At 38.2% G+C, this 17987-nt stretch overlaps 1 protein-coding gene across 2 annotated transcripts in view; it reads right to left on the reverse strand.

The window, feature by feature from the left end:
* Window positions 1–627: 627 nt before the first annotated feature.
* Window positions 628–17987, reverse strand: part of THEM4 (thioesterase superfamily member 4) — a 44571-nt gene continuing 27211 nt past the window's right edge. Inside the window, exons 2-6 of one of the 2 annotated variants that reach the window (XM_054563251.1) lie at window positions 17654–17834; window positions 11070–11244; window positions 10414–10524; window positions 3228–3352; window positions 628–1089 (exon numbers count right to left, since the gene is read on the reverse strand). In XM_054563251.1, coding sequence (XP_054419226.1) covers window positions 1052–1089; window positions 3228–3352; window positions 10414–10524; window positions 11070–11244; window positions 17654–17834 — 630 coding nt within the window. In that variant the 3' untranslated portion in view covers window positions 628–1051. Of the gene's footprint in view, window positions 1090–3227; window positions 3353–6141; window positions 6560–10413; window positions 10525–11069; window positions 11245–17653; window positions 17835–17987 lie in introns of those variants that run through there. The other variant, XM_054563252.1, reaches the window with a different exon arrangement.

Raw genomic sequence — 17987 nt, forward strand, 5'->3', positions numbered from 1 at the left:
TGAACCTGACTAGGGACTGAACCTGCAACATAGGTATGTGCCCTGATCGGAAATTGAACTGCAACCTTTTGATTCATGGGATGTGCTCCAACCAAATGAGCCACCCAGCCAGGGCTCCCCCACAAATCCTTATATTGAAACCCTAATGTCTAATGTGATGGTATGAACACATGGGGCCTTTGGGAGATGCTTAAGTAATGAGGATGAAGCCCTCATGAATGGGATTAGTGCCTTTTAAAAGAGGATCCAGAGAGATCCCTAGCCTCTTCCCCAATGTGAGGACACAGTGAGAAGGCGCCCACTACGAACCTGAAAGCAAGCCCTCACCAAGGTGACCATATTGGTGTTTTGATCTTGGACTTTCCAGCCTCCAGAGCCATGAGCAATAAATTTCTGTTGTTTATAAACTACTCAGCCTGTGGTATTTTGTTTTGGCAGCTTGAATAGATTAAGATACATAGGAAACAATCCAGCTCCTTCCAATGACGATAAACTACGCTGTTGGGAAGACACAACTGCATAGCCTATGTTAAAAATAGCAGAGTGGTTTAACCCCTCGAATCTGAGAAATGAACTGAGGTATCAATTCCTATAGGCTAGTTGTGTTTCCTACTGCAGTCAAAAAGATTTGTCAGGATAAAGTTAGCTTTATAATTTATTAATCATGAATGCATACGTGTACACATCACACACACATGCATATACACAGCCACATATTTGTTCTTTCCTTTGGTTTTCTGGCATGTCCAAGTTTGCAGATAACACCTTAGGGAGCCCATTCAAATTTCAGGAAAATGACTTATCTTGAGGACACACAAAGAATTGCTGATACTCTCACAGGAAGTGTCCCTATGTTACAAACTTTACAAGGTAGAAATAGAGTTCCTGGAGTTGTATTCAGAAGACTGTTCAGGAAGGCAGTAATAGCAGGTTTCACCCTACGGGGGGAGGCTCAACAACAGGCGAGTAGAGCAGGACTGGGGCCACATCTTCTTCTGGAGGAACGACAGCCTTATGCAGGCGAGTGAAAATCACCAGAGGCTCTTTCATCTCAAGGATCTTTTTTAGGATCCAGCTTTATAAATAAGCCTAAATGAACAAGAAAAACAAAAAAACCTGAAGGTAAGTCAACTGACTTCAACCTGATGGGACTTCTCTAAATAGAAATATATGTTCTAAGAAAGGCACTTAAATTCATATTTGTAACTTCTTTCATTTTTCAGCCAAATTGAGAATCAACTTTTGACTGTCTCAATACTGTATTATCTTCCCTAGGTAACCAGATCTTCTACTACTTGGTCATTTCATGGTTCATTACCATTTCCATTAGAGATAGTCAGGGAAGTGAAAGTAAGTAAAATTACAACTGAGCCATCTGGCTCCCTTTATGATACTGAAAGGTTTGGTGAGATAGGAAGTATAAACCAGAGCCTGGAATGGAGTTTTTAAATTTATGTATTCCTATTATTCATAATATTTTTCCTGCTTATTTCATCTATTATTCCAGCAAACAGCTGGTACTTAGGGGGAAAAATGAATTTCTTAAACAAGACACAAAAAGCATTAACTGTAAAGGAAAAATTTAATTAATGTGACTATATTAACATTAAAAACTTTTGTTCATAAAAAAGATACTTCTTAAAGAAAATAAAAGACAACTCATACACTAAAAGAAGATATGTGCAGTTTATGTATCCAACAAAAAGATTAGTTTAATATAAAATAATAATAAACCAACCTACCTGGTTCCCTTCCCAGTGGAAGCCAATATTAATGTGTGTGACTTTCCTAAAATAGTCTGTGCAATACAAATATATACAGATATTTCTGTTCCCTCCCCCCCATTTCTTTCCTTTTCATTTGGAAATAATTTCAAGCTTACAGAAAAACTGTGAGACTAGTACAAAGAACCACTGGAGAGTAACTTGCCAAAATTTGTACAAAGTGACAATATACAAAATTCCTCAATACAACATTATTTGCAAAAGCAAAAGACTGGGAAAACACACATGTCCACCATCTCCAATGCCAGCCCACGCCACAGGGTTCATTCTCATTTTTTCTCTTCCCATACCTGGAACCTGCTTCCCCATCATGACTGCCAACTCATACTGATGCCACCCTCTCCCCCTGGGCTCGACACCCATGCCACACTCTGTGAGGAAGTCTTGCTTACCCTACTTGGGCTCTGACACCCTTCACTGGGCCACTTCCTGTGTGGACACCCTCGGTGCTCCACTCAGGCTCTAACATATCATGCCATTGCAGCCACCTCTCCCTTTGGCCGCCCCCTCACACTAAGCCTACCACGCCTGACTCTACATGACTTTTGAATAAATTATTCAGGAAGGAAGGAAGGAAGGAAGGGGTGAAAGGGAAAGAGGAAGAAAAGGGGAAGAGAATTAGAACTTCTTTTTCTACACTAATGATAACAACTGTATATTGTATTTTTCATTCAATATACAGGGTCTAGCAGAAGTAACGCCTGCTTGAGTGTGGTTGGGAGGGTAACAATATGGGTGTAATAGTTTTAATTTGAACATTTCATCTAAAATCTCGTATGGTGTGCTTGAGTGTAACATTGTCATGTTACAGAGTTACATGCTTATGATTCTGTAATAAAACAGGGGCGTTATTTGTGCTGGACCCTATATATTAATGAGAGCTCCATATCATGCATGAAGAGTTTCCTTATTCTTATTTATGGCACCACAACATTCCACAGTACTGTTTACGGCCTGCATAACATAGTCTATGGACAAACTAGTCTTTTTAACCCATCTCCTATATATGGATACATGTGTTTTGCCAATCTTTTGTTATTCTAAGTAATCGTTGCATGAGTAACACCATTACTGGGACCCTCGAGTAACCACATATGCTATAATTCTGTACGCATTATTACACTTGTGGGATTAAGTCCTGGAAATGGGTCAACGGGTCCATGACTTGGTAATTTTGATAAATACTGTCAAATAGCTCCCTACCAGCATGTATAAGGAATACCTTTAATTTATTCTTTAAATGACAGAGAATTAAACATTTCTGGGCACGTGTGACTTATAAAACCAAAGCAAAACAAATAAACAAAAAACACCACTACCATCACAACAAAAGACCTGGAAAAACACAAACAAAATAACAAAATCTCAACAAATCCCCCAAAGCAAAAGAAAACACAAACCAATCTAAACCAAACCAAAATAAGGGGAGTGGCGGCTTCTTACTTGTTGCCTCTGTGTACAGGGTATTCTCATCAATACTTCGAACATCACAGGAAATAAACAGTTTCCTTCCTTCAACCTTATCAAGTTGGCTATTTATCACAACAACAGAACAAAGTGGCACAGGTCTGCAGAAGGAAAAAAAGGAATAAATCAGTTTTTATCAGATTTACGTAACATTGAGAGATGATCAAGTGCATGACAAGGGGTAGCAACTTATGATACTTGGGTTCAGAAGGTGCTAACTGTCATAAATAAAAGGGTGACACCAGCAGCCACTCACACTCCCTTCCTCCCAAGCACCACTACTTTCAGGTGTCTCTTGGGCATCCAGCCGCTGAATGCCCTGCTGGGTTAGGTTCAAAGGATCCCCAGGGATTCCAGCTTTGTGATGGCACAGGCTGTCCCAGCTGCTGATCTGGAGCAAAGTCTGAAGGGGGCTAAAATCCTTTAAAGAAATGAAAACAGGACCATGGGATGGTCCCAGTTAGCTTCTCTCATTTCCCCTGTCATAATCAAAATTTCTCACCCAATCCCTTTAAAGTAACTTTCACTAGAAAGGCACCTAATGACAACAAATTGTTGGTAACAGCTTAATGTGCTAAGCTAGTGCTGTCCAACAGAACTTTATATGATGACAGAAATGTTCTATATCTAAGCTGTCCAATATAGTAGCCACAGGTGACTGAACATTCGAAATGTGACTATTGTGAATAAGGAACAGAATCTTTAATTTATTTAATTTTAATTAATTTATATTTAAATTTAAATAGCTGTATGTGACTGGTAGCTACAGTCACCTTTGTGAATCCTCAAGATATAGTACCATAAAGAAAAAGACATTCCTGCCCTGGCCAGGTAGCTCAGTTGGTTAGAGCGCTGTGTATCAAGATTGCAGGTTTGGTCCCTGGTCAGGGCGTATATTAAGTATCAACCAATAAATGCATAAATAAGTGGAACAACACAATGATGTTTCTCTCTCTCTTTCTTAAATCAATAAATTAAAAAAAAGATATTCCTTTAAAGGTGAAATACAGTCAGCAGAACAACATAGACCAGGGAGATGTGTTTTGTGTTCCTACAGTACCGCTATGTGGATGAAGGAGCTACTCCAGGTGGAAAGGAAGTTGTCACTGTGATTACCCCTTTGTTCACTCTTCCCTACCATTTGCTTTTCCTGAACCTCTTGATGGAACAACCTGGCTTTATTCTTTTCTTGGGCCAGTTAAAGATTTACTAAGACTCCCAGGGACGTTAGGTGTTCTTGTCTGCCCAAATCTCCCTTTTCTACTAACATTACTTCCTTCCTTTTTCCATGTCTTACCCCTCACCTCATTCTGCCATTCATACACACTGATAATCTCTGTTCTTTGGGGAATCACCCCCATTCTTAACTCATGGAGATTGACTAGAGTTGCCGGCTGAATCCCATCATCCCCGTACACAGTGAATGGTTATGGGGGGTAGACACAGGCCAAAACGGCCCATCCTGGAACTTGCACTGGAGCCCTTGTGACTGGGTTCTTTATCTGCTGAGGCTTGGTAGATACAAGCCTGACTGGTGGCCATTATGGCACTATATTAGGAAAGGTACTTGGGGATAAAGCAGACCCAGAGGAAAGTGTGACTGAGACACTAATGGCATCACTGAACACCTGCACACAGCCACACCTGTCTTCTCAACCACACAAGCCAACAGGTTCTTTCCTGTACTTACGCTAGTGTGGGTTAAGAGTTCTATCTCTTGCATTGGAAAGAGTCCGTGATTAATGCAAGACTAAGAGAAAGGATCTCAGAAAATACAAAACAATATAACCACTATATTCATAAAGTATAATTTTGTAAATGCAAGTAATATTTAGGCCCAAATGAGTTTGGATGGCATAGGAAACAGGCTTCAAATAATTTTCCTTCATTCAATTTTGCTACATAACTTACTAAGGCAGTATTAGAGGCAGGAAAGAGATAAGAGAGATAAAAGCAAAATTTAAAAATAAAAGGGAAAACACACATATACAATAGACAGGCTTAACAAATCCAAAAGATGGCTCTTTGAAAAGACTAATAATCCCTGGCAAGATAAATCAAGAAAAACGAGAGAGCAGAAATAAATACCATTAAGACCAAAAGGTCACAACTACAGATTTAGCTAAGATCACAAAATGAGAATACCGTGAATAATTTCATGTCAATGCATTTTAAAACTTAGATGAAATGAAAAAATGTGCAGAAATATATGATATCAAAATTGGGAAAAAAAAGATTAGGAAGACTGAATAGTTGAATAAAGAAGATACTAAGGCCCTAAAAGAATAGGGAAAGATCCCTGGTCTGTGAATCATTTCAGGGTTAAGTCTCTCACTGACCAGAATACCACCCAAGATTGAATGTAAACAAAAAGAGTCTACTGACTTAAGTAAGTAAAATGTTGGGATTGTAACAGTAGCTAGTGTTTCTTAACAAATTTACTACAGATTTTTTTGTAAACAAATTCCCTTAGTTTTGACTTCTAATTTAATGTAGCCCTAGAATTTAGTCTGTAAGATTCCAATTCTTTAAAATTTATTGAGATTTGATTTATGGACCACTACATGATCAATTTTTGTAAATGCTCCATGTGTGCTTGGGAAGAAAGTATATTCTCCAATTACTGGATATAGGGTCCTATATTTGTCCAATAAATTATACTTGTTATCTCATGGTGTTTAAATTTTCTCTTTTAAAAATTTTTTTTGGTCTACTTTTCTATCACTGAGAACAGTGTGTTGAGATCTTCCACTATGAAAGTGAATTAGTCAATTTCCCCCTGGATTCTACTAGTTTTGTTTATATACTTTGAAGTTATTTTACTAGGTACATACTGATTTAGAATTGTTATTATCTGCTATTGAATGGAATCTTTTATTATGAAGTAGCCTTCTCTATATCCCTAATATAACTTTTTAAAACAATTTATTATATTTTTCTGATATCCCAGCCCTTTTCTTGTTCACTTTTTCCTGATATATTTTTCTTCCCTTTTGTCTCATATAACTATAAACTATATAAATATATAATAAACTATATGTTTATAAACTATTTAAACTGTTTATAGCTTTTCATATTTTATCTTTTTTTGAAATAAATTTTATAATCTCTTTCTTTGAATTAACAGTTTGGTTCATTTATTATGTTTAGTGCAATTACTGATTTATTTAGACTTTTTTCTTATTTTTGCATTCCATTTGACTTTTTTCTCTTTCTTGCATCTTTAAAAATGGAATTTTATTTTATTTACCTTCTTTTTACTTTTCTACTGGTTTAGGCTTTAGTTATTCATTCATTCATCCTCTCCACTGAAAAATACAAAGATGTTCAACATTAGTTATGTTCACCTCCTCTCAAACAACATGCTATTTTTGTCCAGTACTTTATCTGTCCTTTTTTAACTTCCAAGAATTTAGAAATTATTATTACTTATATGTAGACTGTTTAGAGTTGTGTTATCTACTTGTTTACTGATGTATTTGCTCACTATTCTGTCTTTTCATCCTTCTGCCTGATAGAATTACTCTCCTTCTTTCTACAGTAAGGAAATTGAAAATTTCCTTTCTTTAAAAAAATATTTTTTTCAGAGAGAGGGGAAGGGAGGGAGAAAGAGAAGGGAAGAAACATCAATGTGTGGTTGCCTCTCACGTGTCCCCTACCGGGGACCTGGCCCACAACCCAGGCATGTGCCCTGACTGGGAATCAAACCCTTTGGTTCGTAAGCTGGTGCTCAATCCACTGAGCCATACCAGCCAGGGTTTCTGTGGAACATTCTTTAGAAATTCTCTAGGTATTGTTCTGTTGTTTGTAAGCTTTCTCCATTTTGTTGAAATAAAAATGCCTTTATTTTGCCCATAGTTTTAAACTTTAGTTTTGCTGAAAGCATGATTCTGAGGCAGGATAGTAAGAAGCTAGGCAAATTCTAATGGGGAAACTGAGACAAGATAATTAAACAAGGCCAAACAATTTGAACAATTTACAGTCAACTAGTGAATCATGAGACCTTATCTTCCCTAACCAAGGACACTTGAGAGCAAATAGTTTATACCTCTCCTCTCTAACCAGACAATAAATAGCTTAAATCATCCTGGTTGGGGAGATAGAGAGCAGAGACTCAATTAATGTCATTTATGCCAGCCAAACCCAAGGATGAATGAAATCAGAGGAACAAATAACAAGAACCTGATTAGAGCCAGAATAATCCAACATAAAAGTGAAACAGTAAAGCAGACCAAAGAATAACCCCAAACTTGCCTGTATGTTCATTTAGATGCATCAGCATATTAAAAATGCCAGGGCCAGTGTGGCTCACTTGTTTGGAACATCATCCCATAACCAAAAGGTTGCTGGTTCGATTCCTGGTCAGGGCACATATGATCCCCAGCCCAGGCACGTATTGGAGGCAACCAATTAATGTTTCTCTCTTAAATCAGTGAAAAAATGTCCTCCAATGAGGATAAGCAAAACAAAGCAAAGCAAAACAAAAAAAACGGCACCTGGAAAGTTGATGAATATTGTGCTGAAACCCTGCCCTAAGATTCTCTCCCACAGAAGAGAGATTAAACCCTGAAGACAGACTACCAGCATGGGCGTGCTCTTGAGCACACCCATGCCCTTTCCTGGGCATGAACTTTTTACTTCCTCCTAAACTCTATGGGTCCCCATGAGACCTGCAATCAGGGGAGCAGTGGGCAGTGGCAGCTTGTCCCAGGCTTACCCCTTGATCCTGTCTCCAAGGTCTCACTTTTCTTTGGCTTTCCAGTGAGCTAAAAGCAGACCTGCTTCGGCTCTCTTCTTTCCTATAGTGTTTCTAGCAAGACAAAACTGGGCACTGCCTAAGCTCTATCCTGTTTCTTTTTCTACCCTAAGTCCTTCCTTTGTTTCACTGTCCTCAGCTTTAATAAGCATACTCTCAAAATCACTTACTTAGATTTGTATTGTGAAATTTTTCTTGCATGAAGTCAGGAACCCATACACTACAGGCCAGCCTGAGGCAGACCCAATCCAGGCCAGGTCCCTGTCTGGTGACATTTCTAGGTTACATGTGTCTTTCAGGACTCTTAAGATATGTAATTATCTTCTGGCTTCCACTATTGCTATTGAGAGGCTTGCTGCCCAGGTGATAGTTCCCTCTTGTTTCTAAGAAACAAGACTGCTCTGTTACAAGTACCCTTTTATCTCTGACTATTTTTAAGATCTCTTTGTCTTCAGTATTCCTTAATTTCTCTGTAATACATCTAGGTATGAATTTATTTTGATTTATCTTGGCTTGATTATGTTGTGCTTCCTGTATCTGTGGACTCATGTTTTTCTTGGGTTCAAGAATATGCTCATCCATTCTCTCTCCAAATACTGGATATCACTTCCACGCTCTCCACTATCTTCTAGGACTCTGAATAGAGCACATTTGAACTTCTCATTTGTCCTCTGGAGCTAAACTTCTATTTTATATTTTTCATCTCTTTATTTTGTGCTGGATTCAGGGTAATTTCTTCAGTTCTCTATTTCTGTTCATTTTCAGCTGTGTTTAAGTAGCCCTATCCACTGAGGGGTGCTTGTTTTTAAAAAATTGCATTTTCACTTCTAGAAGTTTTAGGTTCTGTGGCAAATCTGCTTAATAATTTTTTTATATTTTCTTATTGCTTTCTCTTTTTGTGATTTCATCTTTTCTTTTATATTGTATATCTGATTATCATGCTATTTTAAGTCCCTGAGGATCTGTTATTCATGGTTTCTGCTGATTCTCACTTATAAGTGGTTTATTTCCTTGTGAATTTGGCACAGGGTTTAGTTGTTATGAAAGGGGAATGTCCTCTGGAATTTCTTCTCTGGCCATGTTGCATGAAGAAGTCTAATCCAGAGCTTCCCAACCAATATGCCATGGGTTATAGAAATGCTGAGATATTGATTTTTCATCTGGCTAGCTACCACTAATCATTAGCTGATTTGTTTATTTATCTTAATGTGCCAAGTACAAAGATATAAATCAATATACTAAAGTCAATGTATGAAAAGCCCACAGCCAACATCACCACACTCATGGGAGAATGAAATCTTTTCCTCTAAGATGAGGAACACGGCAAGTATGCCCACTTTTGCTTCTTCTATTCAACTTATTACTGTAAGTCCTAGCTAGAGCCATTAGGCAAGAAAAAAAAGAAATGCATCCAAATTGAAAAGGAAGAAGTACATTACTTCTGTTCACAGGTGACATGGTCTTATATGTAGAAAACCCCAAATCTGCCACAAAAAGCTATTGGAACTAGTAAATGAATTCAACAAAGTTGCAGGATATAAAATCAACACATAAAAATTAGCTGCACTCCTATACACTAATAACAAACAATCCAAAAAGGAAATTAAAAAATGATTTCACTTATAATAGCATCAAAAATACCTAGGAATAAACAACCAAGGAGGCCCAAAACTTATACATTGAAAACCACAAAACATTGCTGAAAGAAATTAAAGAAGATACAGATAAGAGGAAAGACATCCTGTGTTTATGAATTAAAAGTTAATATTGTTAAGATGTCAACATTAACCAAAGTGATCTATAGCAGTCAGGTCATCCTGCCTACCATGAGAACACACGTGTAACAATCTAATATTTTTCTGATCATTAGCATTATTCTCTATTAATAGGAATCAAGGATCTTTGTTGCTATTCCTTGAGTTAGCACAGATGTGCCTTGTTGTTGCTAGAAGTAAAAGTAATGATAACAACAAGAATAATAAGCTGCCAACACTTACTGAGTACTTGTTATGTGGCCAGATACTGTCTCAGGTGTTTACATGGATTGATTCATTTACTGCTCACAATGAGAAGTACCTGGAAATTTATGGTATCTAAGATAGGATTTTCCTAAGACTTATCCTATGACTAATGTGTGAGAGATATAAAGTCTCTCTCCAGCTCCCTTGCTGGTGGTAAGGGCAATTCTGAGGCATAAGTTTCATTTTAGACTTCCATGTATGATCAGGCTGAAGCTCCCCTTTGCAGGACTCTGAAAGCTCAATCTTGGTTGGCTTCTTCCCCTGCTCTGCTAGTTTCCTCTAGGAGCTTCCTTAATAATTACTTGCACACAAATCTTTGTCTCAGAGTCTGTTGCTAGGGAACCTGACCTGATACCTAAGAAGGAAAGAATACTCATGAATTTACCTTTTAAAATTGATGCTGAGATTGGCAGTCATGACAACTCCTTCAGCAATTATCGCAGACATACCAACAGTAGCGTCAATCATGGTTGCAATAGCACCTCCGTGAATGAATCTAGTTACAATAGGAGGGAAAGAGAAATGTTTTCGAGACATGTGAAAAGAGAGAAAAATTATCCAAGCATCTCCATATACTGTAATTTGCTATGTCTATGTTCAGTGTACTAAATGTCAAATATCCATGCCCCCAACTTTAATAGTATAGTATTTGTAGTAAAACAGAACTTAATGGTAATCAGATCACAAGCAAAAAGCTAAAATATCATTTACAAAATTTATATTTTTAGTAAACTAACTATACACATCATTGCTTAAAAATTAGGAAATGCAGATAAACAGAAGGAAAAGAAAAGTAAATGAAAAAAAAATAAGGCCATCTAGTGACAAACCACTGTTAACACGTCAATGATATTCACCCAAATTATGCTCTATTGCCTTGTGTCCTATGCTTTTTTGACAATAATTTACTATAAACACCTTTCCAGGTCAATAAATACACCTACATTACCATTTTAATGCTTTCAATCTATTCTATCAATACATGGGGATACTGCAAGATAACAATCTTTCAGACCCACGTTTCCAGGCTATCATTCTTACCCAGGAATTCCTTGCAGGTAAGGGCCTCCTTCAAACAAGCAAACTGTTCTTTTCTCAGCATTGTTATAGAACATCACATATTCGAAGCCCAGTCCATCCTCAAAGCTTTCTGTGAAGACCTGGGCCTGTGACAGTTTTTCTTTGTCTATAAACTTTGAGGCTTTAGGGAGATAACCTGGGTGGGCATATGAGAAACAGGTATGAGAAAGATGTCATGACAGAGTTAAATATCTGTGTCCCGCTAGAATAACAGGTCAATAGATGACTGAGTATAATGTCAACCAAGTATAAAACTGAAGGGAGCCCTGACCAGCGTGGCTCAGTTGGTTGGGCATCACCCAACAAGGAAAAGGTTCCTGGTTCGATTCCTGGTCAGGGCACATTGCCTGTGTTGCAGGTTTGGTTCCCCATTTGGGGTGTAGAGAAGGCAACTGATCCATGTTTCTCACATTGATGTTTCTCTCCTTCTCTTTCTCCCTCCCCTTTTCCCCATCTCTAAAAATAAATAAATAAAATCTTAAAAAAACAACTGAAGGGGATGGGGGGGGGCTTCAAAGAAACAGAATGTAAGATCTTTGCCCATATGGAATTAACAGCCTAACTGGGGACAAAGTAAACATAAATGCAATAAAAACAAAGAACTTACTCACACATGGCAATTAGGAAATACAGTACATAAATGCAAAGGATATACTGAATAAAATACTAAGGTGTACACAGAAGTCCTTCATGGAATAAATGTGGTTTAAATGAGATTTAAAAATGAATAATGTAACAGTAGGGAGGTTTTCCTTGCAGAAATGAGTTTAGTTTGAGCAGAAGTTATCCTAGTGGATCAGAAACCAGTTTAGTTCAGCCTCCTATTCCATGTGATTATGACTCTAAGTTCCCAAACTTGGGGTTAGAACCATTAGGGTTCATCAAATCAAATTACTGAGTCATAATCAGGCTTTAAAAAGAAACGTAATGCTTCACGTATATCCTGGGGAAGGACTAGTACACTTGTTTGTATGTAATTTTTCAATTAGACAACTGTGCACAAGTTGTTATGTATTAGGTTATGAGTCAAAATGCAGGTCATTTCAAAATAAAGACTGAAAACTACTGCTGTAAATAAAGGGCATATTCGTCCTTTCATCTCTATTTCAAGATTTAACTCCTAAAAATCTTAGCTTTCTTTAATAGCTCATTATGATTTGCCATGCATAACATTATCTAAGTTTCTTTCATTGCTACTGAACTGACATTTACTGACTTGGAAAAAAATGAGATGAGAGGATCTGGGAGAAGTGCGGAAAAGGTCAAGAAGGGTGACTTTTATTTAGGTCACGAGCATCCTGTGCAGTAGACACCCCATCTTTTAGAATTTATATGCTCAACAACGGGAATAAATATATATTCTATGTTCCCTAACAGTTGTTGAGAAGGTTAATGATTTAGAGATTCAATGAAACTTAAAACTGAGACTCAGTATCATCGTATAGTAAAAAGAACCTTGTCCTGGGAGTTGGACCTAGAACTTGCTTGTTTCTTCATACTTTATCCACACAGTAAGGAAATAAACCTAAATGACTTCTAAGATCTCTTCTAACTCTGACATCCCAGAATTTTAGGATAAGATAAGCACTGGACCTTTCTAAGGAGTTCGAAAATTCTGGTACAGATTACTGAACCTTGGGGTTATCTCATAAAAATGAGAAAAATAAAGCTGGTGGGGTAAGTTTGTAAGAAACGCAGACTCTTAGGCTCTACCCTGACCTACTGAAGCACAACTTGAATTTTAACAAGGTTCCCAGGTGCTTCAAGTTTGTTTTAAAATCTGAGAGGCATTGGTATTTTAAGACATGGGATAACACTGAAGGTAGCAGAGGAGTAACATGATTAGATTTGCATTTTGGCTTACTCTGTCAATTGGATGAAAGGAGGGATTTGGCGGGGCATAGAAAGATGAATGAGAAGACCACTGAAACACTATAAAATCACAGTCACCAAAGTTATCTGCTAGCTGGGGTCATTTTCTCCAGCAATGCTCAGCTACATGAGGACCTGTGCAAAAGAGATGGCAGATAGTTACATTCACCCAGGGCCCCAGGGCTGGGGTTTTCCTAGAAAAGTAGACTAGAGAGGTTAAGATAGAAGAGGGTTATGGGAACAATGAGAAAGTAGAGGACTCAGTGAACTGAAGGTTTTAACGAGGTCAAAGAATTGTTTCTGTGGTGCTCTTCAACAAATAAGGTAGAAGGAAAAAGGTGTGGTCAGAAAACAGGATGTCTAAATGTGTGGATTTGGAGATTGTGCACTTTCTGAAGATGACAAGGCTCAAGATGTCCTTAGGAGTGTGTAGCTGGGGTTGGGTGAAAACATTCATAGTTGATGGGGAAACAAATGAACTGCAAAGCCATGGTGTAGATGCTGGAGTTGCTGGGGATGGCGAATGGAATTGGAGGAGAGAAAAATGGTTAGCCAGTTGCTGAAATACTCGACATACGAGGGAGAGGTTGGTAGACGACAGCAAGGAGGGGAAGAAGAGGATGATAAAGTCAGATGGAATGAAACTCAAAGAAATGGGGCTTTTCTCAAAGTGGAAGTAGTGGTTTGAAAGCAAGTGTGGGGAGCAAAGGGGACCTCAATCTCTTCCCTGTTATGAAAAGGTCAAGTTTCAGGCCTGAGAGGCTGAGTAGGTTGGATGAGTTGTTGAGCTGAAGAAACATGTGGGAACAAAACCCTGGGAATCACTGACATTTAGGGAGCAGGTAGAGAGAAAGAGGTAAGACTGGTCAGAGAGGTTATGAAAGCCAAGAGAAAAAGTTTCAAGGAGAATGAAATCAACAGCTAGGGCTGAATAATGTCCACCAAACTTGGCACTTAGGTCACTAGTGGCTTCACTGAAGACATTTCTGTAGAGCTGTTAGGGTGGAAGCCAGACTGCCCTAGGCTAAGGACATTTAAGTAATGATATGGTAAATAGTTAGAATGGAATTGTAATATAGATTATTATTTTTTTCTGCTTCATTTGTAAAATAGAGTAATTTTTATTTTTCTCCACTGGAGGGTCTACTTGTATAAAGAAACAAACTCCACCATTTTTTCTTGGCTAAGGTAGTTTTGTTTTATTTTTAAAGATTTTACTTATTTATTTTTAGAGACAGGGGAATGGAGGGAGAAAGAGAGGGAAGAGAAACACTGATGAGAGAGAGAAACATCGTATGCACCCCAACCAGGACCAAACCTGTAACCCAAGAATGTGCCTGACCAGGAATTGAACTAGCAACCTTTCACTTTTTGGAACAAAGCTCAACCAACTGAGCTACACTGGTCAGTAGTTTGGTTAAGGTAGTTTTATTTTTGTTTCATTTATTCCTTCAGCAAATATTCAAGTACTGTACCATGAAGAAACAAAGGCAAGTAATGGTAAAATAACTTGTCCAGGATCACAAAGCTTTAAATTATGGAACCAGAATTTGAACCCACACACTAAATCTCAACCATTAAATTAGGAAGTTGCCAGCTTTTGGATGGCCTTTAATGACATGAGAATGAATGAGATTACCAATGGAGTATGGAGAAAGAGGACTAAGGCCTGAGACACAGGGTACCCTAATATTAACAGTGTGAGGATAAGGAGGAATCAGCCAAAGAAGCTGAAAAGGAGGGACCAGTGAAATAGGAGAATGCAGTGTCCTGGAGGCCAAGTTCAAGGAGAAGGGAGTCATCAACTTTGCCAAAAGTTGAGAGGTCACTGATTAGCAACATAGAAGGTCACCGGTACCCTCAGCAAGAGTAGTTTTTTTCATTTTTAAAATTTATTTATTTATAGAGAGAGGGGAAGGGAGAAAGAGTGGGAGAGAAACACCAATGTGTGGTTGCCTCTTGCGCACCCCCTACTGGGGACCTGGCCTGCAACCCAGGTGTGTGCCCTGACTAGGAATCAAACTGGCAACCCTTTGGTTTGCAGGCTGGTGCTCAATCCACTGAGCCACATCAGCCATGGCAGCAAGAGTAGTTTTGATGAAGTGGTAAGAGAGAGTCTGATTGGAGTGGGTTCAAGAGAGACTGGGAAAAGAGAAATGCATTTGTGGCACATCTGTATGTTGATAAGAGATATCTATCAGAAAGGGACATCCTTAAGTAGGCCAAAGGTAGGAATACAGTGCACAATTGTATGCTTAGCCTCTCTTAAGAGTATGGACAGTTCATTCAAAACAGGAAAAAGCACAGCATCAGGACATCTGCAGAGAGGAGGATTAAATAAGGCAATGGAAGACTGGGAGTTCTATTCTTTTATTTTTTCTCTTACTGAAACAGAAGGCAAGATCAGCTCAGAATGAGGCTTCACGAAAAGGTAAGAAATAGTCAGCTAGGAGAGCAGGAGAGGAAATAGATGAGAGAAAAATGAAATGATTGTCAGGTATCATTAAGGGCCTACTTGAGTTCATTTTTTATAAAACCATCACAATTCCTAAACTACTTCTTAAAGATATGTTTGGATTTAAAGGTAATGAGTAACTTAAGAAATACCTGTATAAACTTCATGAGGTCCGAGACCCTATTTGTGTAACTCAGGTCAGTTTCAGGAATACAATGCTTGGCATAGCACAGATGCTCAACAGACAGTTGTGCTAAATCAATAAATACTAGATGTTGCAAATAAGTAATCTAAAAGGTCTTTACAAGCTGAGTCTAAAATGAAGAGATAGGCCTGACTGGTGTGGCTCAGTGGGTTGGGCATTTTCCTGCAAAATGAAAGGTCGCTGGCTCGACTACCAGCCAGGGCACAGTCTAGGTTGCAGTCCGAGACTCTGACTGGGGATGTGTGAGAGGCAACTGATTGATGTTTATCTCATGCATTGATGTTTCTCTCCCTTTCTCTGTCCTTCCCCATTCTCTAAAAATAAAATCTTTAAAAAATATAAAATTATATATATTCATTCTTCTCTATTTGTAAGGATGTCTCCCTTCCAGTACCAGAAAGAGAAGGATAACTCTAAATAAGAAGAACCTTATCAATGGAGAAAACACCTATTTAAATCTGCCTAACAAACCTTACCCTTGTTTCCCTGCTTTTCCTGCTAACCTCCCCACAACGACCCCTCCCCATACCTTTCTTTTGTCATTAGCTCAAGGGGGTATTTAAACTGATGTCTTAGGCAACCTTGGGGAGTTACTATTCCCTGGGTATTTTCCCAAGCACATATAAAGTATACACGTTAAACTTCTGAGTTTTGTTGTTGGTGTTGTTCTTGTTTGTTTTAGCAAAACAATGGGAGGAAGGAAGGTGGTTCACTATTCCTCTCAATTTCTATCCCAAGGATCTGGCACCATATTTTAGAGACTAAAAAGTTCTTCTTAAAAAAAAAAAAAAAAAAAATTAGGTGCATTTATTTTTCCACAGCAGCCATCTGACATGCTTTGTGTTTTACTTATTTAATGGTTTGTCTCCGAACACTAGAATATCTTCTCCATGAGGGCAGTTTATTTAGGTAAGGAAAAGAGCCTCCTACACAGGTATCCTGGTATGTTTCTTCCCTTCCTTTTTCTCTCTTCTTTCTACAAATATTTATAAGGCACTTCCTATGTTCTGCGTACTGTTCTAAGCACTGGAGATACAGTAAAAATAAAACATGGACCTTACTCCCTAGCGGTGAGAGACAAATCATTAAAGAAAACGCAAATGCACCTTAATGACTGCATGTTACTAGGTGAAAGAAAACAATCTGAAAATGATTCCAACTATAAGGCATTCTGGAAAAGGTAAAACTATGGAGACAAAAAGATCAATGGTTTTCAAGGGTTCAGAGGGAAGGAGGGAGGAATGAACAAGAGAAGCACAGAGCATTTTTAGGGCAGTGATACTATTCAGTATGGTACTTTTATGGTAGGTATATGTCATCATACATTTGTCAAAACCCACAGAAGTACAACTTAAAGAGTGAACCCTAATGTAAAGTATGAACTTCAGTTAATAATAATAAATCAATACTGGCTCATCAATAACAAATGTATTACACTAATGCAAGGTGTTAATAATAGGGAAAGCTAGGGTAGAACTCTGTATTTTCTGTTCATTATTCTGTATACCTGAAACTGCTAAAAAAAAAAGTCTTAATTAAAAAGATAACACATAAAGAAGAACAGGAAGTATAATGTGTGTGCACTGGAGGTACAGTAGGTTGCCTTGGGAGTCAGGAGTCTGGGTGATGGGGCGGTGACCTAAGTGTCCTAAACTTCTTAGGGTGGCAGAGCTATACATTGAGGTAAATGGTAAAACGAGATTACTGATGACAGCCTTAAGACAGAGAAGCGATGGGGCTGTGGGGGGTGTGGAGGCTCTCTGGAGTTTTGTTAACTCCTGCTAATGGTGATGAGGATGCCTCAGTGGGAGGCAGTCTTATTCTCAGCAAAAAGCTTTATATGTCCCCACAATACACAAAATTCATTGAGATTTCTGGCTTATAAAACTAGAGAATACAGAAACCCCTGCACTATACTCTTTCCTTTTTTCAAGTGGTAACTAGTGCTTCAATCTGTTCTTGGTTTTATATTTGATATTTAAATATTCTTTATGGGAGAGTCACTGTTCCTACCACAAAAAAAGGTTGTGAGGTCATGACTACTTTGAGCTGCTTTATAGAGAGGCAAAGGTATCCAGGAGCCATCTTCACATTTCTTCTTGAACTGGGCAAAGAGGCGTCTCATGTCCTTGCTCCAGCAGGATTTGGGGAGAGAATGTTCCTCAGAAAAGAGTTCCTCAAAAGACATTGAGCTCTAAAAGACAGAGAGGAAAAAAAGCAGAGTAAGGGGAGGTGCATCCTTTATCACAACATATTCTATTTTTTCAGACTATTTTGCTGCTTTTCCTCTACCCAGAAACTTGTCATTTTGGAATGGAAGCAAAATTCAAGGATTATCTGCTCCAAC

The sequence above is a fragment of the Pteronotus mesoamericanus genome, unplaced genomic scaffold (genome assembly GCF_021234165.1).
Source record: "Pteronotus mesoamericanus isolate MK-2021 breed Mesoamerican mustached bat unplaced genomic scaffold, CSHL_Meso_final scaffold_705, whole genome shotgun sequence".
Taxonomy (NCBI): Eukaryota; Metazoa; Chordata; class Mammalia; order Chiroptera; family Mormoopidae; genus Pteronotus; species Pteronotus mesoamericanus.